Below are 24,547 nucleotides of genomic sequence, written 5' to 3'. Positions count from 1 at the left end.
AGCAAAAAAAGCAATACAAGCAACCAAGCATGACATGCAAGCAAACAAGCAAAATCAATTTGCGCAAAGCTCTCTTTCAAGCCAAAAAAGAAAAAAAAAACTAAAGGGCAATGCTCTTGTGGATAATAGTGTGCCCTTGATCCTTTCTCGATTTTTTGCCAACTTCCTCAAGCACCCCCCTAGGACTCTCTCTTAAAAGTGTTCCTCCAAGGCAGTGCTCAAGTGCAATGTTATGCATCATTGTTACTTGTACACTCAAGTGCATTAACGACAGTTTGAGTTAGGCAGATAATAACCAAACCTAGACACTTCTTTGGTACAGGAGTGTGAAGTTGAGTTGTCAAGTAATAGCAGTTTCATGACATATGTCTGCTTAACGTAAGATTGTGTGGCTTATGCTCCCAAGAGTGTTAATAGTGGGGCATAAACTTGGGCTAGTGAGTTTCATGTAGGCGTGTGATACTTGGCCAATGGGCATTGTGTGAATTCATTTTCTCCGAGTCCAAGATAGAGCTTCATTTATTTTAAGGGGTTTTATTTGCGATTAGGCTAGTGTGTTTGGGCCTTAGGCTATGGTGCCCGAAGTTCACGAAAGCATAATAGTGGAGGAGGTAGGTGGGTGGAAAGAGGGGTTAGGTGTCCGTCCAGGCAGAAAAAGGCTCTAGGACCTTATAGTACTCTTGGTCCTCACAACTTTAGGGCTCTTACCAAACAACAAGGCTGGACGCCAAGCCTCAGATTCCTTCCCCCCCGCCCCCCCTCTCTCTCCATCCCCTCCGCTGTGCCTGCCTGCCTGCCTGCCCATCATCCATTCCACCCCTTCTGCGTTTCATCAAAGCTCGCCCACATGCCCAAATCCGAAGGGGAGGCCTCCCCTGCCGCCCCTCCCCCGGCTCCTGTCCCTGCCCCTGCCCCTGCCCCTGCCCCTGCTTCTGCCCCTGCCCCTGCCCCTACTACCCCCACTCCCACCCCCACGCCCATTCCCACCCCCACCCCCACCCCCGCTCCCGCCCATACCCCCCCTGCCCCTTCCCAACAGGAAGGGGGAGCTGCGACGACAGCAGGAGCTCAAGCAGTAGGAGTCGAAGATGGAGGAGGACGAGACGATGCGCAAAGGAGCGCGGCCCTTGGCCTTCATCCGCAGGTCCGTGTATGTGTGTGAGTGTTTTTGCTTGATGTATGTTGTTTCCCCTATCTCCCTCCCTTGTCAATCAATCCCATCGCTCCTATGTCTTTGATCACACCCATATCCTTGATCTTTACCGGCACAGCATCCCGTGCATCGTTCGGAGTTGTCGTCCTTACGCAAATTCTTCCCCTTCAAGTAGACTTAGGCAAGGCCTTGCAGGAATTCTTTCCTGCCCCCAACCGCACCTAGTTAGGTGTGTGGTATCTCCCAAGCAGGAGTTTGCGTGGTGAAAATTTGTCTAAAACTCGTTGTGTATGTAGGCAGGACACATGCCGCCACACATATTGTTTCCTGATGAACATTTATGTCCGTTTTTGCAATACCCGCCGGAGTAAGCTGGCATCAGATCTAGCTCTGGCGTTGTTTCAGCCTGCATCTATGCTGGTGTCAGTATGACGCAGCGGGGCTGCTTTCGTTTTCCTCTGTGGAACAGTGCACAATAAAAATTGGGGCCGTTGGAGCCACTTTGGACAGTATTAAGAGGCTGCTGTGATCTGATAGATAGGTATTGCATCTGCCATACAGGTCGATCTCCTTTAGTTGACCCTTAAATTTCTTTACATAGGTGAAACTATCATCTAGCTCGTGTATGTGAAGGTTCATACTCATCCTGCCGCATGTACAGCACATGTGTGGCAGCTATATAATGAAGTATAGTACAAAATAGGAAATGAAGGTCATATCAAAGTATACCAGCCCGTTTACTTCAAATCTCTGCTGGTGCTGTCTATCCAGAATTGTAGCTTATATAGCACTTCAAGAATTATCATGTTTTCAGGTCTTAGTTTGCCAGCTGTATGAGCTTAAATATGGCAGTACTAGGTGCTATGTCAGGATCATGACATTGGATTCCTTTGGGATTGGTTGTGCAAAAAATGTGCTGAAGAAATGCCTCCATAGAGGTTGATTAGGACTCACTCGTACATTTGTGCCACCACCCTATCTCTGTCATTTTTAAAATCTGGTAATTCTGTGTCTGTCAAGCTCTATGAGTCAATTTATCTGCTGCAAATATTCAGGAAGTATGACTTCGTTTGATCAGTTTTACTTCACAGCTTCTGCGATTTAACTTCATTTGTGCTACAGTGATGGCAGATGCATCATGAAGTATACCTTCATACCTAGAATCGATGATCATGCAAAATGATGTTTCTCATATTTCAAGTGGTTACACTTCTCATGGAAATTTTAGCAAGTGCATTGATGCCATGCTTTCAACATAGTTCCCATAGGAAAATGACTGCTGATATATGCCTCAGCTCTTACTCCCGTTTTGTTTTGTTGGGGGGAATCTCACTTTTCAGGTTGAGAATTTTGGACTAAAGGGTGCTTGCCTATACTCTATGTGGCTAAATAATTTATATTTTTTGCTCTCCAAATGCTGCATGCTATTGATGTTAATGTTCTACAAGGCTGGCTAACTTCCCTACCTGGAGATTGCATTGGCAACTAGTAGATGGGAATGTTAGATACTTTTATCGCTACATGATTGCTTTATTAAGTCTTTTTTTCTTGAAGATTTTCAGGATGAGGAAATGGCATTGGATATTGCAAAGGATTCAGATAACTTGACAATTCAAAAGCATTTCCGAGGGGCTTGGAAAGATGAATGGGTTGTTACATTGATACATGCCAGGGGGTCCATGGATGAGGATTTCACCAAGTCTCAAAGACCAGGTGTTGACATGTGGGCAAGGGTCGCTCTGCAGATATCAGCAACTCATCCTGACTTTGACAAGAATAGTGAGAGTTGCAGAAAGAAATGGCAGAGGGTGTTCAAGTCATTTAAGGATGATAGGGCACATAATTCAGTACCTGGGAATGAAAAGCAGATCACATGCAAGTGGTTTGATTTGGTGGATCATTACATGCATACCATTGGGAATGGTCATATCCTTTCTATTGATGATTCTATTCCCTCCGAGGAGGTCACACACACGGATTCTCCACAGGTCACTCCTATAGATTCTGGTCATGTAGTGGCTGCAGATGGTGTACAGATGATGCCTTGCGCACATGTTACTCCTTTGGAATCTGTACAGGTCACACCAGTGCAGTGTGTTCAGCCCACACCCGTAGCTTCTGCACAGGTTACACGAATGGATCCAGCACAAATAACATATTCACATACAGGAACAAATGATGATTACAGCGTACATCGTACCAAGTCAAGAGTGAAACGTCCACGTAGAGATCAAAGGATTGAGAAGTCTCTGTCTCAGATGGTGGAAACATGGAAGGAATCATTGGAAGTGATGAAGGAATCAGAGGCAAAGAGGATTGAGATTCTACAGACATTGAGTGCTACGATGGTTGGACTTCTTGACGTGTTGAGAAAGTGATTGACAGCAGGTATGTGTAGATGTAGTCTTTGCTGTCTAATAATTCTTTATACTATTGTCCAAGCGTTCTAATTGAGCATAATGTTTTGTGCAGTGCCTGTGCAGGTGTAGCACTTCCAAGTATGCTATGTGCAAGTTTGTGAAAGACCAGAGCTTATGTGAATCTAAAAGTGATGGCTTGTAAACGGCGAATGCATTTCAAGCATTACAAAATATCTGTTGCAGCACAGGTCTCCAAGATTTGTGCTGTGTTGTGCCAATAATCAAGTACATGCAAGATGCACCTTCTTACATTAGTTTCTTCCTTCTCCAGAAATGAGTTTTGTACATATCTGCATGGGCATGCAGTGCTCTAGTCTTTGTTATTGTTACTAAACTTCACATCAAAGCTAATGTGGAGTTGGATGTAATCCTATGGTTTAAGGATGAAATTTGAATGTCACTTCTCTTGATCAAAGCTAATGTGGAGTTGGATGTGATCCTTTAGTTTAAGGATGAAATTTGAACGTCACTTCTCTTGATCAACTGGAGCTCCCCTAATCTCTTTTCATCTATGTTGGATTGGGTTTGGCTTCCTTTGTTCTAAACTGGTTAGCTGTTCTATAAATTCTTGTTTTCTGTTCTTGTGCTATATCAGGTGTGCCTGATGGTTGACAGGTTCTTTTCCTTTTGTGTGGTAGTGATAATGTCTAGAAAATAGTTTTTGTCTTGTTTATCTGAAGTCATTACTCACCATTCTGGTCTTCTCTTACAGTGGCAGCTAAAGTTATGACTTAAACTAAGTTGTCACATTTTGGGCTTTGTTGGTTATTTCTATTCATGAGGAAGTTATGCTTCATAGTGAATGCTCTGGAGGCCGGAGCTTAGTCCCTCTGTTTAATGAGATCTGCGGTGGAAGAGGGTTAATAATGTAATACCTTAGTAATCTATGTTGATGTCAGGCAAACTCGCATTATTCCAAATGTTGAATCAATTATTGTCTTTATTCAATGTGCAGCCATGATTGATCCTGCAGCTACTGTGAAACCGTCTCAAACAACTGTAGTCATCTCCACCACAGATAGAACTGTTTGAAGTGTATTTAAGTTGTTTGGAACTTGTGAAGTGTGAAGGTGGCTAAAATTTTGATAGAGTGTTTATTTTTGTTGAAGTTGTCTAGTTGAATACTGCTTGCATAGTTTGTTTGTGGAGCTCTTTTAGAAACTCTTGTTTTTAAATCAAGTTTGCAAAATCACTCAAGGGCCTTAGGGCTAAAAATTTTAGGAAAGGCTCAAGGCTTTTTGGTTCATGTTGTAAAACCTCCCCAAATATTCCACTTGCTGTCTATTATTTTGCATTGCTGCTCATCTATCAGTAGTACTGGTGGCATCTTTCAAGTCAACATTGATAGTCATTGAGCTGCAGGTCAGAATGGTGGGATGTACTACATTGTCTAGGAGGAGAATAAGGAATGACAGTACTGGCACCTTGGCGTCCCAGTTGGTGAGATATTATCTGAAGTGAATTGTTCTTAGACACTTATTTAGGCAGGGAAATGACGTGCAGGGTTTTCAGGACTGCAATGATGTATATGGTCTTGCCAAACAGTCTTGATCAAGGTGAGCAAGTAGAGAGTATGCATGGAGATTTGAAGATTTTGGATGGAAGCTAGGGAAAAACTAATGTTCTGGCTTAAGATGGAAGTCTCACCTGAAGCAAGAGGACAATGTTGCATGCAACGAATCCAGTCAAGCTTATTGAACGGTTGTAGTCTGAACTGTGAAGAGGAGTTTGAGCTACATCTTAGCTACATCAGCATAAGCAGGGAATGAGAATGGATGGACATATTTGAGCTGCCAAAGTATGAAGGTGACTAGTTGATTTCATGTAATGGCTCATGACTGGTGTGGTGGACCCGCTGGTGTTACCCCTGCAAATCATGAAATATATTGCTAGACATAATGTTACATCAGGTTTTGTACTACTTTTGGTCATTTGAGATGTAGCACATCATTGGATGGGATTAGTTAGAAGTTAAATTTGAAGTCAAAGAGGCTTGAGGTCTTTATAGTTGACATGTTAATAGTAATGCATGATCATGGAAACCGTAGATGAGAATGTGGAGAAAAATCTTGTGGATGATTGATGACATTAGGTCAATTTTTTTAAAAAAAGTATATTGCATTAGCTAGGTGGTCCTCTAAGCACAAAAGTTCAATGACCAAGTATGAGAATTTGTTGTCATAACTATCCTTAGAAGTAGTTGCAAGGGGTAGATGCTTTTGGGCCTCCCATTCATGAATAGCTTTGAATTGTTAGTAACTCATTGGTTAAAGACATAGAAAGTTGTGTGTGTGGAGGGTAAGCTCATTCCCACAAGCTTAACAGCTTGTTCCTATGGTAATGGAGGTCCCTTAAAAGGCAACCATAGAAATAAGCACAAGATGGACCTTAGGTTGCTTGATCTCTAAGTTTTAAGAAACAAGGGGTTACTCATAAATTAGTATGATGGTCCAATTAAATGCAATATATGACATTGTGCAAGCCAAGCTATGCTCTATACATGAATTATTGGAGTTGAGAGAGAGAGAGAGAGAGAGAGAGAGAGAGAGAGAGGGGGGGGTAGAATGAGCAAGAGAGAAAGGAAATGTTATGAGGTGATTACAAATCCCATCACCATTGCTTAAGGTGTTCACACACATCCTCTCTCTCTCTCTCTCTCTCTCTCTCTCTCTCTCTCTCTCTCTCTCTCTCAACTCCAATAATTAATGTATAGAATATAGGCTTGGCCTTCCACAATGTCATTGAGATCCTAAGCTATTTCCTTTGCCCTCAATCCCATTAGCCAATAGTAGTTAACCATGTAGAATATTAAATTTTGAATTCCATCTCAATGTTGTCTCTATTATGCATGCCCTTATTGTAGTTTCCATAATTAATCACCCTTCAATAAAATCCCTGGCTCTTTCTTTGATAGCAAGCTTCCATGATACCTTGGATGTTGTCTTGGTTGAGCACGAGACATACAAATGGGCAAGGGATATACCATACGTGATTCACACTATTTTTCTCTTTAAAGTAAAAGACATTTTGTGATGCTATGAATTTTAACAAATTTTGTGCTTAAAAATTTTCATTGGTTTGTTTTCTATATACACATTAACATGTATTTTAGGTTACGCATTTGCCTTAAACCATTTGGCTTCATTTTAAATAAAATCCCGTGAGACTTATTATTATTCCCATGTCAAGGATACTGTATGTTCACATTTATTTGATATGCTTTTTTGAAGTAACATACATATTCACATTTTCCTATTGCCTACACTTACTATGATCACAAATTATTCACATTTAGAAGGTCTCTCTCTCTCTATACACACACACACACTCTCGCGCGCGCGCACACACACACACATACACACACAATAGCCACTTGGATTAAGAGTCTTTTAACTATTATAACACTTGGATCAAGAACTTTTCAAAGTTTTACATTTTATTGTAGCAAGTTCGAATTACAAGAGTGTATATATATAGGTGAACACTTGCCTTGCACCCTATTTTTTGAAAACAAGTGGACAACCCCTTTGAATCAAATAAGAATCCATACTTGGGCATTATAGTTCAATATTGCTAAACACAAAGCTAATAATACTAATTTAAAACAACAATTTGTTGCATACTAGAAATATAATATTATTAGTCTCTTCACAACAATGTTACAACATATACATCCAAAGACGACTCATCTCTTCACCCATGCTCGACTCTAGGGAAAGAAGGGTGGTAGCATAGATGAGAGAGGGGAGGGAAAACCCTTTGTAAGGCTATGGTATAGCTTGGAGCTAGAGGTTTGAGTTGCTCCCCCGCGCGCCCCCCCCCCCCCCCCCCCCCCCCCCCCCCCCTTCTTGGTGTGCCTCCTTGCTCCTAAGAGAACCTGGACAATCGGTGTAGTGTTTCCTAATTATGGATGCCTTCACTACCTTGGTATACACAAAGAGAGAGAGAGAGAGAGAGAGAGAGAGAGAGAGAGAGAGAGAGAGAGAGAGAGAGAGAGAGAGAGAGAGAGAGAGAGAGAGAGAGAGAGAGAGAGAGAGAGAGAGAGAGAGAGAGAGAGAGAGAGAGAGAGAGAGAGAATAGGACTAAGCACCAATAAGGGCTATAGGGAGTGGAGCTAACTTCAAAAAAGTTGTTAGAGAATAGGGCATAGGGCGGCAATAGATATTTCCTTGATGCCATCCCATCGCTTGTAGGAGAATAGAAAGCACAATATAGAGAGGGAGCCCTTGCTAGCAAGGCCTCCTGGGCTAGCCTTCCCCTTCTCAGCACCCCTCTCCCTCTCCCCTCCCCTCTCCTCTTTTTTATGAAGACTGAATGCAGCTTCTTGACTTGCACCCTTAGCATTGACTTGAGCTCACCCTTCACTTCATGCAACAGTTAGCTCAATCATCTACACTCTCATGTATGGAACTTCCTTGCCAATGATAATATGTATCTGGCAATACGTATATAGAGAAGATGCTTGCGTATATCACGGGGACATTTGCAACCACCTATAACCTCACTCCTGTAGGGTAAAGGGGCCAACAAAGTGTCATCAAGTAATCCTCCATTAAAACCTTTTTTTCCAAGTGAGTTTTTAAACTATTTTTTAATGATCAAACTATTTATATCATACAGAGCTCAAAGAAAAAACTTTGGGGTATTTTGATCATTTTATCAAGTAGCTCTAATTATAAACAAAGGGTTCATAAAAGAGTGATAGTGAGGGGCCAATAGAGTGACACTCAAGGATGCATTACTTTTAAGGTTTTACAAAATCCAAAATCCAAAAAAAATTACACTGCTCAATTGTTTGACTCACATTAAGCTCATTGATAATTGTAGACAATTTATAACATGATGATATCATCATAGGAAAACTCCATGTACTACTAATTTCTGCAAGCAAACAGAGTATGCTTGTTTTTAGAGGGCACTCCATCAACCAACTTGAGTCTTGTTTTTGTCAGAGTTAAAGTTAAATGAACCATCCCCATGTCATAAACTTTAATTTCATTGATTCATGTGGGTCGATTTGACTTGCATGTGTCTGTGCTCTCAAGTTTGGGGTCATCCTATCCTTGGAGCATAGGTTTGGTTCTTGATTCATGAAATCCCTCAATTAAGATAATATAGATAAACATAATCAATAAAGTAAATGTTATAATATATAATTAACATTAATATAGTATACATCATGATATTTTATTAATATTAATTATAATATTATTATCTAATTATTGTATTATATACTTAATTACTTATTATATTTTATTATGTTAATTTAATATTATAAAATAATATTATAGTACATAAATAATTTAATAACATTAGTGTAAATAATTATTCATGTTAATATTGTTGTATATATACCTCATAAATATCACATATAATAATAATAATAATAATAATAATAATAATAATAATAATAATAATAATAATTACATATAATATAGAGTATGCCATATTATAGTTATAGCAATATAATGTTATAATTAATGTTAATAGCATAATAATTATTATTTATGTAATACAGTTATAAATGATAAAAGTATTTCATTATAAGCATAAAGATGTGGCTAGATAGGGTTCTGCCCACTTCTCTATTTTTAATATGTGCTCCACTCGCGTCCATGTTTTCTTCCATTATTTTTTTCTAATCTTTATTTTTTGTCACAAGAGTAAATCTTTAGAATATGATTGTGTTGCATTTTCCTATAAACTAGATTGGTACAAGTCGGATCTCATCTATGCTATCTTATAATCAAGGAATTTCATGAAATAAACATCGAACCTCTGCTATCTATACTATCTTATTATTAAGGGATCTCATAAACCAAGCACCAAATCTATGTATTATATGATGACCCAAAACTTGACATAATCTTTTAAATACTCTTTAAGAAGAAGCCATTAGGTATATAATAAATAAATAATTATAACAAATATTATCATATATAATAATATATAATATATTAATGTTAGTATAGATAACATTATAAAACATAATATTTATTAATACCATATATAATTGATATTAATAATATATTATAACATTTATTATATACATTATGTTAGCTACATTCAAGCTTACACATAAAATGTGCATAATTATATTACCTTAGTTATAACTATAATATGAAATTAATCATATAAAAATATTGTAATTTTAATTTAGAATACATAAATAATAATAATAATAATAATAATAATATATTATAGTATTTATTTAATATATTATATGATTTATAATTATAACATAGCCTTAATTATATTAAAATTAATTTATAAAACATAGATATAAAATGTAATATTTTGTTAAAAATTATTACATTAATTATATATACCATAATGTATTAAATTACACACAGTGTGGAGAGAGAGAGAGAGAGAGAGAGAGAGAGAGAGAGAGAGAGAGAGAGAGAGAGAGAGAGAGAGAGAGAGAGAGAGAGAGAGAGAGAGAGAGAGAGAGAGAGAGAGAGAGAGAGAGAGAGAGAGAGAGAGAGAGAGAGAGAGAGAGAGAGAGAGAGAGAGAGAGGACACATTTCTCGTGGCACTATTGACCCCTTTCTCTCTTCTTCATAGGACATGTGGAGACATTGAAAACCTTTCACTAATATACAATATAGATTATAGATTAGAGATTATGGACTATAGACAGAGATATCTACTAAGGACGCTAGAGTCAAGCTTGCAACTAGCTTACTTACAAGGCTAGGAGTGAGCAACAAGACCAAGAAACAATTAAGAATCCGAGTCGCAAAGAGAAACGTACCTTAGATGCTAGATAAATTACCTCGCAATGCACACAAGGACATAGATGTAACAAAGCAAATCAACAAGTATAGGATGGAAAAGACCCATATAATTTTGTAGAGTATTTTGAAGATGTGAGGCAAATGGCTTACTTAGCTCACAAGTCTTGGTGTGACTAATAAGTAATTCTCCAAAGCAAGCTATGTAAGTAATCTCATAGTCAAGCTAATGATTATTGAACAAAGGGAAAATGAATGAATTTGTATTTAGAGTGCATGATTATCCCAACCTTTGTAAAGTCATCCGTAGGTCCACATACATTACACAAACTATGAGGGTTACGTGCAAAAAAGAGAACCTTAAATATCTTAAGGATTAAAATAATAAAAAAGAAAGAAAAAATTGTGTGCAAAGAGATATAGTGATGGCGAATAGTTGGAAGTAGCAAGAAGAGACTAAGGTAGGGCCTAGAAAAGTAGCTAAGCTTCAAAGATAAATATTGAAGGCCTTAGTAGCTCCTTACATTGTATCTCTATTCATTTCCCACTCTTGAGTTTAGTCCAGTATATTTGGAGTAAATCATAGCACCACACAAATAATGGTTATTTTAAAATCAAAGCATTAAGCTTACTCCATTGAAAAGTGTATGAACCTATGTGTAAATCTAAAATGTCCAACACCATTGCATACACAAAGTATGTGTGAGTTATGTGAGAAGTATATTGAATTGAGTGGGTTGAATTCTTGAAAGAATAAGAGTTTCATCAAGGTCACCATTGTTGTGCATAGCGCTTAAGATCTTGCTTTCGTTACTAAGATCTAGATGGAATCAACTCAGTTGAGGGTTCTTATTCTCACCATTTGAAAAAAATAGGAGATCTTAAGGTGCTCGAGAGGGATGGAATGGTGAGGAATCACTCTCTCGCTCACATGCTTTACATAATCCAAAACATGCGTAAGAGGCACAAATTGAAAGGCAACTTGTTTTAGGGAAATGGGTACCATAGACCACAGAATTGAGAAGCTCATAGATCCATTCACCTTGTTAACAATTTAGATAAAAATCATAGAAATGAAAATCTCAACTTCAATCTTGTGTGGGCATTGATTTGCCATTTCTATCTTATCCAAAACCATATATGCAAATCCATTTTCCACTGTCTTACGAAGTGTTTCCATACTTCTGTGCTTTTATGTGGATTTAGGCCATTATAATGGAGCTTATTTTAAGGCATCTTTTGGGAGAAAAAAGGAACAAATCTCATTTACAAGTTAGATCAATTATGGTCCCACCATTGAACTGATTTAACATCAGTATGTAGAGGACCAAAACATGCCATTGAGGCAAAGATGAGCGTTCATCTCAGAAAGTTCACATGATTTTGTTCAATATATATATACAAAGTTCAATGACTTAAACCATTACAGATAGAGGGATTTGAATCTTCATGACTAAAGCCACCAGAACCTAAACTCGATCTCTTCTCACAATGGTGTTTTAGCTATTCCTCACACTCTATAAACCATCTGCCCCACCAAGGGATACATCTAGCCTTCCATAGTGGTAGAGGGAACTAAGCTATCGGCTAGACTTAACACTCAAACTTACTTTAGAATATTTTGACGAAGAATGGCTAAAGAAACTACTTAAGCCAATTTTAAAAGCACTATTTTGACAAGAAATACAAATATGAGGACTAACTATAGATTAACATGCAAAATCCCAAATAGTTTAGTTGTACTGAATGTACGTAAATATTTTCTACCTATATCCAAAGCTAATCAATCGTGAATCTCTATTGTATCTATGATAGATTCCATTAGCATGTGGACCACCATAAACCCAATCGTGACAACTGGAATACCTTTAGGCATTTGATTACATTGCTTTCTGTGAGTAAGTGTATACCGGAGTTCGATTTTGCTACATCCACATGGAATTTTGTTGAGTTTTTTGAATCACCTGTTTTAAACATAGATGAACCTACGAGTAAAACATTTGGTAATCCCACTTCTAATTGGGAATTGATTTGTTTGCATAGATTGAGAGTATGCAATCATATATCCACTTAAGGGTATAGGCTCAGGAGTATCACACAACATTCTTGGATGTTTGGATCCCCAAATAGTGCATCTTCATAACTATGAGAAACTTCTCCATGACCACATGTGTGTGCACAACAGAATGATCTCAATGCTTGATGTTTGACAATGAAATATGGATACATTGCAATATCAATACAAAAGTTTCTCTACTAATTGAATTATCAACAACTCGTTCTACTATAGAATTTTTATGACCTTAACTTAATACCTAGTAAGGCTACGTCATTGTAAGTTTTACATAACAGTTTGGTAGATTTTTGAATGTTCAAGATCTACGTTGTATAAAAGGAAGGTCTCAAAATGCTTAATATCGCAATAAACACAAATTTTAACAAATGAGCTATAATCTAACATATTTTAAAATATCATATTTTGAAATGACCTATGTACAAAGACAATCCTAATATAATACAAACTCTAGCTATTTGCTTGAGTAGCTATTGCCAAATATTACTAGTTGAAAAATAAGAGCTGTGAGCTACAATATCAATGTTTCTTCATATTTACTTTGTTTGTATAAAAAAAGATAGATATGATGGATAATGAAACTTGTGACATATAAACATGCATTCATTTGAGAATTTTTTAAAACACTCACGTTATCATAGTAATTGTATTTGATTTTTTGAAAAAGCACACGTTGATATTAGGTTAGTTTTTGTAAAATGAGTCACTCTTGTGTTTTTTAAGGTGAATGTATAAGAATAATGTTAAGAGAAACATGTTTCAATGCTCTTAGGTCAAAGCACCATACACCACTTGATGAAACACCACTAGTAATTGCATTTAATATGAGCTGTGCAACAAAGAAACACCCAAATCTATTACTTGACTACTTGCTAGACAAAGCATACTTTCATTGTTCCACTCTACCACATTTCAAGTCATTTTTCTTTTTAAGATAGTCCTCCAGCATATGATCCTATTTACCACAATAGAAAACCCGCCCCCCCCCCCTCCCCCCCCCCCCCCCCCCCCCCCCTCTCCCACCACTTGCATCCAACATCCAATTGACTTATTTGGTTCGCACTAGTACTTGCATTTCCTATCACTCTTTTATATTAGTTAAAAAGATTTTTAATTAATTGATATGTATTTCAAATACATGATATTGGAAATACTATTTCCACTGTTGGAGCATTGTAAGATTATGATAGTGACATGGTTTCATCACTTCGAATTCTCTAAAGGATAATGCGAGAATGCTTGTCTCTACATCCACTTTCTTATAAGAGACATTACTTAACTTTCAAGACATTGCCTCAATGATTTTTCATAGTCACAAAATGGTGGAGAGCAAGCATACATCTTCCATTCAAATTCATGTGAAGGAAAAGGGTGAGCATTATTTGGAAATAATGGTGCAAAAGGAAAATATGGGAGATACTAAAATAAAGCCAAAGCATTTGCTTAGGAAGACAAATAAGAGGGGTACTTGAAGGAACAAAATGTGTGGAAAAAAGACCAAGGTTAAAGCTTTTTAATAGATAACTATAGGAGAGATAAGCATCAAGAAGATGGACATTGGAAGCTTTATGAGATATTAATAATGTTTTTTTTAATTTCATAATTCATTTGACGCTAAACCTTGATTTTCATTAAATTTTTGAACATGTCTCTCAAAGCAAAGGTCAAGGTAGGCGAGATCATGAACAACAATGGCCAAGCCAAAAGTGCTAGAATAATGTTTAAAGGGATGATATGTGTGAGATTTGTAACGAATGTAACATTGAGGTAGTGGTCCACCATTTGGGGTGGGTGGGTTTTGGGAACATGGAGGGGAATTAGGCTGCAAGAGTAGTTCACCACTAGGAGCAATACTTGTGGTGACTCTACGTTGAGGATGCAAGATGACAATGTGTCATGTCATTATCGAAGAACCTTGGGAGAGAATTTGGATTTGAACAAGGGAAACTTGGAATGAATAATAAATGATGATAATGTATATTTGGAAGACAAAAGGAAGTGGTGGAACAAGAAAAAGAGTTGTTTAAGGAGTCTTTCTTAGAGCCAAAAATGATAAGCAAATCATTATTAATAATTTTTCTAAATGAGGGGCATGAATGCATATTCTTCTTATTTATCTAGAGTAAGCCTCAAACCATCTAAACATCTAGAGATGTTGTACATAATATCAACCTAACAATGTTTTTAACAACAAGTTTGATAAGTGCAAAATTTGCATACTTGTCTTGATAGGCAAAATAACAAAAAAAAACCATGACAACCATCAAATTTAGGACTTGGTTGGAGGACCAAAGAGTGACTTTGGACAATGAGATATTATTAATTATCAAATGTTTCCTTGATTTTACACTAAAAATGGAATCAATATTTGACCCTTACATTCTATGATTTTAATATTATAAATGCCCCCATTTTCTATAGTAAAAACCACATTATAATAAACCCTTGGATATATACAACTTCTATAATGTCCTACAAAAGTAAATACGTACTAATTAACACATTATGATATATATTTCAATACCCACCCTAGGAGGTAACATCACCTACTATTTAACAAAAGGAAAACCTTATGTCTCATGCCAATATCAACAATAAATACCAATCTTTGATTGAGGAGCACATCCAAGTTCTTACAATATGTCATCCCAACATATTAAGAACACACTCTCATGAAGATATCATTCAGTGTCCATACTACCTTGATGCCCAAAACAATGCCATCCCAACATATTAAGAACACACTCTCATGAAGATATCATTTGGTGTCCGTCCTTGATGCCCAAAATAATGCCATCCCAACATATTAAAAACATACTCTCATGAAGATCTCATTTGATGTCCCACCTCAATGCCTTTAAAAAACTTTCAAGTTCCTATAGTTCTTCATCAATATCAAACTATTTCTATAAAATTAACTTTTACTATCACTTTCTTGCAGAGCTACATAGTTGTTAAAAGGTAGAGCATGAGAGGAAAGCACACAAGCAAAAGCAAGAGGTATGGTGGATGGAGTAAGAGAGCAAGAGAGAGAGACACCACATGTGGAAGCTCCAATAGTCACAATGTGTGACTGGCCTTTCCTTATTCAATTCTTTCAATAGTCATTGAAAGAATAAACAATAAAGTGATAGTCATGGGCACCTACCACTTGTAATGTATAGGTATGTGGGTAGCTGAACACAGACACCTTTACCCCCAAAAACCTCCCACTAAGGCAAAACATTTGTCTAAGAGACTTTTAGTAAGAAAATCTGTAAGATTCTAATCAGTCCAGATCTTGACAAGCTTAACAGGCTTGTCCTCTATTAGCCATCTGCTGATGAAGTGATAACGCACCTCACTATCTTCACATGGAAACTTAGATTGTTAGCCAATTCAATAGCACTCACAGAATTTGGATGTAGTGTAGGAGTCATAGGCATACCAAGCTCTGCAATTAGATAGCACCGTAGGGCCTCCTTGCAAGCCTTAGTGCTTGCAATGAGCTTAGCCTCAGTATAGTAGACAAGGTCGTGCATTTCTATGCCCTAGACATCCAAGAGACAACACCTCTAACATAAGTAAAGACATATCTAGAGGTAGACTTCTTACTATTTTCATGTCCTTCATAATTTGAGTTAATGTAACCTAGGACTCTTGTATCTTGGTTGCCATAACCAATGCATATATTTGTTGTGCCTTTCAGGTATCTCATGATACCCTTCATGATGTCCCAATGTCACCTATCAGGTGTAGCCATATAGTGTGCCACAACTCCCACTACAAATGCTATCTTAGGACAAGTGGCTATCATGGCATACATCAAACTGCCCACTGTGGATGCATACAGAACCTTGGCTATCTCATCCCTCTCATCATCGGACTACTAACAATTGGCTTGACTAACCCTTGACATGAAAAGGTAAAGGACAACCAATAGGCTTACCATCCTGCATATGAAATCGCTTAAGTACTTTGTGTATGTACTCCCTTTGAGATAAGTAGAGAAGTCTCTTAGAGAGATTGTGCATAATGTGCATACCAAGTATATGTGAGACATGTCCCATGTCCTTGATCTTAAAACTCTCCTTGAGCTAAGTCTTTAAAGTATCCAACTCAAAATAAGCACTCCCAGTGATAATCATATCATCAACATAAAGCACAAAAATAATAAGGCTACCATCATGGGCCTTCTTTGTGTATAAATATAGATTCATATAATTGTGAGAATACCCCTCCCTAGGTGCTTACTTAAGTCCATAAAGACTCTTCCTTAGTTTGCACACTAGGTGTATCTTTCCTTTCTCCACAAAGCCCTTAAGTTGATACATATAAATCTGATCATGTAAGTCCCTAATGCTCTTGCTGAAAACCCTTTGTGACCAATCTAGCCTTATGTGTTGGCTGAGGGTGACTAGGGACACTCTTCAAATTGTACACCCACTTGCATGGCAATGCATGTTTCCCATTAAGCAGGGAAACTAGTTCCATGTACGACTCTTTTGCACCAAACCAAACTCAAAAAGCATAGTCCTCTTCCAAGAATCAGAATCACCTCCGTGTATAACCTTCTCATAGATAAATGGCTCAGCAAAGTCTATCACCTTGACATCATCCATAGAGGGCTCATAGCGATTAGGAGGATGTGAAGCTCTAGCAGAGCACCTCAAAGTTGGCTGTGAGGTCTGTACAAGATGTCCTCTCTATTTAACAACATAATCCTGCACAACATGTGGATCGTGGGCTACTACAACATTAGCAACAACAATATCCTGTCTCACTAGGGCTATTCCTATGGTAACATGAGGTTCCTCTTGAAAGAATACCCTACGTATCTTAACTACCTACTTAGGCTGCTTGTGCATTCTCTCCTTATGAAACACAACATCATGGCTGCGGATGACCTTTCGAGCCTATGGATCCCAAAGGTGATAGCCCATCTCACATATCACCATATCCAAGAAAGATGCATTTGACAGACTTTGGATCTAACTTGTAGTACTTGCACTTGGGAATATGGCAAAAAGCCTCACATGTAAGGACTCCCAAATGAGCACATGACAAAGGTTTCCCTAACCATACCTCATCTACAACTTGATAGCCAAGAGCAATGCAAGGGGATCTATTAATGAGATGCACAACATGAGTAACTCCCTTAGCCCAAAAGTATTGTGGTAAACCTACCTACCTAAGCATACTATGGACTCTTTCTTGAATAGTCATGTTTATGCGCTCCTTGCAATACCATTTTGGGGTGGGGTGTACGGGCCTCTCAGTTGTTTGACACTTAATATCATGTTCATCTCGCAAAATTGCTCAAATGCTTGAAAGACATATTCATCCCCATTCTCCAACCTTAGGCATTTTAGCCTATACCTAGGCTGGCTCTTAACAAGAGGAACAAAACACTAAAATGTAGCTAGAACATTTAATTTTTGCTTAATGGGACAAGATTACACCTTACGTGAAAAAACATTACTATATTTCACAAAGTACTTTGCGTCACCTAATGACTAATAGGACATGGGACCATATATGTTAGAATGCATAAGAGCCAAAGGCTCACCCATGCACATAGAGCCAGAATTCTTGAAGGGAGAAGCTCAAGTAAGAGCACGAGCAAGCAAAAGTAATGGAGTGAACTATGACAGATGGAGCAAAAGAGCAAGAGAGAGAGACTTAAGATGTGGGAACTCCAATAGTCACAATGTGCGATCGACCTTTCCTTATTATTCAAATATCCTTAAAAGAATAAAGAATAAAGTGATAGTGATGGTGCCTGCTAGCCACCTGTAGTGTACATGTGTGCAAGTACTGTCGGTGTAGTGAATACACGAGCAGTGTATGCACAAGTGGCTTTAACCCTAGCAACCTTTCACTTAAAGGTAAATGTGTTCCTAGTGAGGAGAGAACAAGAAAGTGACAAAGTACAAATGTACATAAAGCACAATAGGATGAGGAAAAATGTCATCTCCTCTAACGCCCATCAACTTCCTAAGAAATGAAAAATGCTCCACTGAGAGACTTTAGTGAGCAAATTTGCAAGATTTTATTCAGTTGAGATCTTGACAAGCTCAATGGACTTGTCCTTAAAAACCTCTAATAAAGTGATAATGCACCTCAATGTGCTTTGTCTTTGCATGGAAGATCAAATTCTTGGCCAACTCAATAACACATCAGTAATACCAAGGTTTGCGAGATCAGAAGGCCTAACCAAGGAATCTCCTTGCAAGTCTCAATGGTCGCAGCATACTCTATCTCTGTAGTAGTAGAGGGTTGTGCATTTTTGTATCCTGGACATCAAATAAACAATATCTCCAACAAAGGTGAAGACATAGCTAGAGGTGGATTTCCTACTATCTACATGTCTTGCATAATTAGAGTTAGTGTACCCCATGACTTCTATATCCTAGCCACCATAACATATGCACATATCTGCAATGCCCTTAAGATACCTCATGATACTCTTCACAACATCCCAATGCCGCTTGCCAGGTGTAGCCATATAGTGTGCACAACTCCCACTACAAATGCTATGTTGGGATGAGTGGCTATCATGGCATACATCAAACTACCCACTACGGATGCATAAGGGATATTGGCCATCTCGGCCTTCTACTTATCAAATCGCGGACAATTGGTCAAACTAATCTTCACATAAGAAGATAAAAGGACATCCAATAGGCTTAACATCATGCATATGAAACCACTCAATGACCTTTTGGATGTACTCCTTTTGCGACAAGTAAACGAGTTTCTTAGAGTGATCATGCATGATGTGCATTCCAAGAATATGCAAGGCATGTCCCATATCCTTCACCTCAGAGCCCTTCTTGAGTTGAATTTTCAAGGCATCCAATCCATCATGAGTGCTTCTAGAAATCAATAAATCATCCATATAGAGTACCAAAATCATAAGGCTACCATCACAAGCCTTTTTTGTGTATAAACACAGATCTATATCATTGTGGACATATCCCTACGAATGCGTGAAAGTATCGAACTTGTGATATCATTCTCTAAATGCATGTTTAAGGTCACAAAGTCTCTTTCTCAACTTGCACACTAGATGTTCCTTGTCTTTTTTCTCAAGGCCCTTAGGCTACTGCATATAAATATCATCATGTAAGTCTCCATGTAAGAAATTCATATTGATATTCATTTGATAGAGGTTAAGATCTAGCTATGCATTCAAAGCCAATGCCAAACGTAGAGTAGTCATCTTGACTACATGAGAGAAGACTTCATCAAAGTCAACACCATGCTTCTACTAACAACCCTTAGCACCCAATCTGACCTTATAGGCTGACTTGGGATATCCAAGGGTACTCTTCAACTTGCACATCCACTTGCATGGTAAAACATGCTTTCCAATAATAGGAAAAGAAACCAAATCCCACATATGATTTGACTACATGGCCCTTTCCTAAGAGTAACTATTACCTTTGGGCATGACCTCATCATAAGTAAGAGGCTCACCAATATTTTTACCATAACATAATCCATAGAGGCCACCAAACACCAATCAAGGTGACTGGAGTCTATCTCTAGTAGACGGCTACAAAACAAGTTGTGCAATCTATACATCATGTTTAAACATGAGAGTCCTAGGCCATTGGAGCATTAGTTGCTATAGATTGTCTAGTTGATCGTATAGTAATAGGAGGCTCCTCTTGAAATATCACCCTACATATCTCAATGACATGCTTAGGCTACTTATGCATTTTCTCCTCACATTATGGTTACGAATGGTCTTACAAGCAGCCTGTAGATCCCATAAGTGATAGTCCATCTCACTTGCATCCCCATAACCAAGAAAGATGCATTTCATGGACTTAGGATCCAACTTATTGTACTTGTCCTTTTGGGAATATGGTAGAAAGGCTCATGATCGAAAACACACAAATGAGCATATGATGGAGGTTTTCTAGACCATACCTCCTCTACAACTTGATAGTCAAGAGCATTGCATAGGGGTCAATTAATCAAATATACAATAGTAGTAACTATCTCAATCCAAAAGTGTTGTGGTTAGCCCACTGGCTAATAAGCATACTATGGACTCTCTCTCGGATAGTCCTATTCATGTGTTCAACCGTGCCATTCTAGGGTGGGATATACAAGGTGGTCAATTGATGCTTAATATCCCTCTCATCACAAAACTTCTCAAAGGCTTTAGATATATACTTACCCCCATTGTCAGACAATAGGTATTTCAACCTATATGGGGTACGCCCATATCTTATGTGAGTAATCATCAACAAAAATAATGAAATACTTCATGTCACTTGTTGACGACTTACAGGGCATAGATCCACAAATATCAAAATGAACAAGAGCCAAGGTTCACCCATGCATGTAATGCCAGATTTCTTATGCGAACAACTTGTTTGCTCACTGCCACCACAAAGACAATGATCACAAGAATCAAAACACTTATAGTGAAGGGGTGGAAGATAATGTAAATGGGTAATCATTTTAATTCCCTTTAATGATATGTGCCCAAGGCGACGATGCCATAGTGATACATGTGGTATTTCAATCACTTCCAAAACATGGTCAATAAACCCAGATACACGTAAGGGATAGACACTGCGAGACTTGGGATCTCGTGCTAGGACAAGATTCCCACACGAGTAATCTTTCATGAGAAATCACTAAAAGAGACAACATAACCTATATCATCCAATTGTCCAACGAAAAGTAGGATTTTAGTCAAAGTGAAAGCATAGTGTATATCATCCAAAGTAAACATACTACTTAAAGAAAGCTGCAATTGGACATCTCTAATACCAACAATATCTAGTGGCAAGTGATTGCCCAAGGAGTGAAACCACTCTCAATGAGGGGTAACATAAAATGAAGCCCCTGAATCAATGAACCAACACTGAGTATAGATGGATGAGACATCAACCAATTGCAAAATATCAAGAGAGGAAGTTGCAAGTATATAATCATTATTAGAATCAATCTGCATGGCATTAATCTCTTCAATCTTGATGTTGGACTTGCTAGGGACAATGCTATGATAATCATAATTCTTTTCCTGCACTTTGCCCCTTCCATTTTCCTTGCGTTTATCATCACATATTTTATGGCACTATGGCCAAATATGACCATGCTTCCCACAATAATGACAAGTCAATGCAGACTTATGGCCACAAGACTTATGAATACATCATTGAAAATAACTTGACAAAGTTACGTGCTAGCTCAAAAAGCATGAATCAAATCATCCCACTAGGCAACAATTGCATCTAAATAGCATCCGAAGAGCATATACATAACTCAACCGAGTCCCATGATCTCACTGAAGTAAGCTCAACTACATAAACCTAAAGCTCTGCTCAAATGAAAAATATTCAAGTAGCTCTTACTTCCACTAAAACAAAACCCAATGCCAAATGAGCAATACAAGCTCAGAACATTAAATACATGGCCATCCAAAATCCCAAACACATCAGCATAAAGCCGAGAGCATAAAATCCAATAGAATCTTCAAGAGTAATATAAATGATCATTATAGCAACTAGCCAAATCTCCAATACATGTAGCCATGCTTAAACGCAAAGCTCAAGACATTTCGTAAGCATATCCAAGTGCAGAGCATCAATCAATACATCTACTAGAGTACTTGAAGTGCATCAAATGGCAAGAGACATAATCTTCCTTGTGTAAAAGCTTGTTACCTTGTTCATCATAGCAGTTAATATCTCTGTATAATCTAACCTATTTCAACTCAAAACAATCGACAAAGCATCCCAACATATTACCCAAGCATCCTTAAAGAATCTTGACACCAAAGAAGCATCAAACAGAGCATATATAAGTGTCAAACATTAAGAGGAGGCTATCCCAGACCTGTGAATAGCAAATTTGCTACTATATATAGTAGATAACTGAGGTTTATGAACTCCAATCAATGTCCAAAATCATACCAAAGGTGCCGAATACAATGCTAAGTGTTTGCCCGATGTTAGGAGTATGTATCACAAGTTGGAGATGAGGTGGAATAGATCATTAATGGGGTAGTAGCAACATGCATAGATCACGTTGTTGCTACTGTTTTTGCTACTATCCTCATTGGAGAAAATGGGTTTGGGGGAGCACTTAACAACGCTCCAATAAGCCTATTCAAGGCCTGAAAAAAGCCCACATGCGAGAAGAAGCAAGTGATTAAGTGCATACCTTATTGGAAAGAAGCCATGGTTGCCTTAAATAAGAGCTGAATCTTTTCGAATCCGAGTTTAAGTAAACTAAGGGAGAAGCTCCTCAAACCAATGCTCTGATATTAGTTGAAGGGAGAGACCTAAGTGAGAGCATGAGCAAGCAAAAGGAATGGAGGAGTGAGCTATGATGAATGGAGCAAGAGAGTAAAAGAGAGACTCAAGATGTGGAAACTCCAACAATCACAATGTGTGACAATGATAAACACATCCACCTGCAGTATATAGGTGTGTGGGTATTGTTAGTATAGTGAATATGTGGGTGGTGTAGGCATGTACACCTTTAGCCCCAACACTTCTTATGTGAGTTACAAGTCTGCCAGCCATAAAGACTTGCATCCGTGATATTTATTATCAAATTTTCTACAAGACTAAGACTTGCCTTTGTTGGGCTGTAGGTCTCTACCATGATTATTATTGCTATTGCCGCCATTTCTATGTCTAACAACTAAGGCATGAGAAGTGTGGGCTACATCAATGTTTTTATATTTATTTATTCGACCAATAGAGCATTCTCTATATATCATTACATTTAAAACTATCCTTAAGAGAATGAGCACTCATAATAGTATGAAATATATTCCATAACTCAGGCAATATAACAAGCAAGTACAAAGTTATAATATTATTTTCAAATTGAATGCATTGTAATACAAGTTGAATTAAAATAGAATGAAACTCATGCGAATGAGTACACATAGCCATAGCCTCCTTCATGCAAAGGTCCACAAGCTTTTTTAGCCAATACAACAGAGGCATAGAACTTTGCTTGTCATAAAGATCACAAATCTTTGTCTATAATGCATAAGCACCACCTTTTGTGTCAATGATATTATAATACATATGCTTTAATAATTATAGAATGATAGTAGACTTGCATAGCTCATCAAGTTTTTCCCAATTCTCTGCATCATGAAGCTCAAGCTTTATCACCTCTAACTTCAATTGCTTAATCTATCTCTTTTGTACCAAGACTTGTTATACATGCATCCTCCAATTAAAAGTTATTTCCATCAAGCTTTTCACTATCAATTGATGAACTTGTCATAATGATTGTAAATATTTACAAATGACAAGAGTATGAATTGTTGTAATTACAACAAAACAACTCTAAAATTTAATCCAAAAGAGTGAACAAATGGACAAAATAAATGAGGACATAACTGTCCAAAACTGCAACCAAAAGAGTACCAAAATAAATTATCTACTCTCCAAATTGTTTTGAACATTATAATCACAATAATACTTAAATAAAAACAATAATATATGTCAATCCAACTATAAGCAAATAGATAATAAAACAAGCTCCCATTGCCAAGGATATTTGGCTAGCAACTAATATATAAAGAATGCAACTACTAGTAACTCACCATAGACTAGTAGTATCAAAGACTCATAAACTCAAAGTATCAGTAAACTATACATTCCATAAGCATATATATCATGCATATAGAAGATCTCAAGAGCAATTACAAAGATCATGCTAAATATATAACTAACTGAGCAAATAGCAATAGCACTCAATATATAACCAATATGTATATATACATCACTTAGATAAATTATTGACAAAGACAAGTGTCAATGCCCAAAGCATACAAAATTAAATCAACCCACAAGCGAAGGTAACTACGTCCAATAGTATATAAGAGAAGGTAACTACATCCAATAGTATACAATAGAGCATAGACATGAACAAAGAGTCCCATTATCTCAAAAAACCAAGCTCTATCAAGTAAGTACAAGCATATCCCACTAGAAGCAAATTGAAAATACAAAGTGAAAAAACAAAGCATTTGAAAAATCCAAGCGCATCACAAATATATCCAAGAACATACTAACCAAAGTCTTAAGTGCATAAAATATAGCTTAAATCTAAATAGAAAAGCCTGTTATAATCATATCTAAGCTTATACATTTATGCTAGATATTGTCATGGGGACATATAATATACC

The 24,547-nt window shown here is 37.5% G+C and overlaps 1 protein-coding gene across 1 annotated transcript; it reads left to right on the top strand.

Annotated features, from left to right (window-relative positions):
- The first annotated feature begins 765 nt into the window (after nt 1-765).
- On the top strand, nt 766-4,071 carry LOC148022058 (uncharacterized). The gene is made up of 3 exons (XM_087697669.1): nt 766-1,144; nt 2,716-3,541; nt 3,626-4,071. The coding sequence occupies exons 1-2, from the start codon at nt 848-850 to the stop codon at nt 3,529-3,531; spliced, it is 1,113 nt and encodes a 370-aa protein (XP_087553795.1). The 5' UTR covers nt 766-847; the 3' UTR covers nt 3,532-3,541; nt 3,626-4,071.
- The last annotated feature ends 20,476 nt before the right edge of the window (nt 4,072-24,547 follow it).

The sequence above is a fragment of the Lygodium microphyllum genome, chromosome 17, assembly GCF_053477565.2.
Source record: "Lygodium microphyllum isolate KBCC chromosome 17, Lygodium_microphyllum_v1.1.10, whole genome shotgun sequence".
Lineage (NCBI taxonomy): Eukaryota > Viridiplantae > Streptophyta > Polypodiopsida > Schizaeales > Lygodiaceae > Lygodium > Lygodium microphyllum.
Note: the sequence above shows the minus strand (reverse complement) of the source record. Positions and strands in the feature narration are given on the sequence as shown.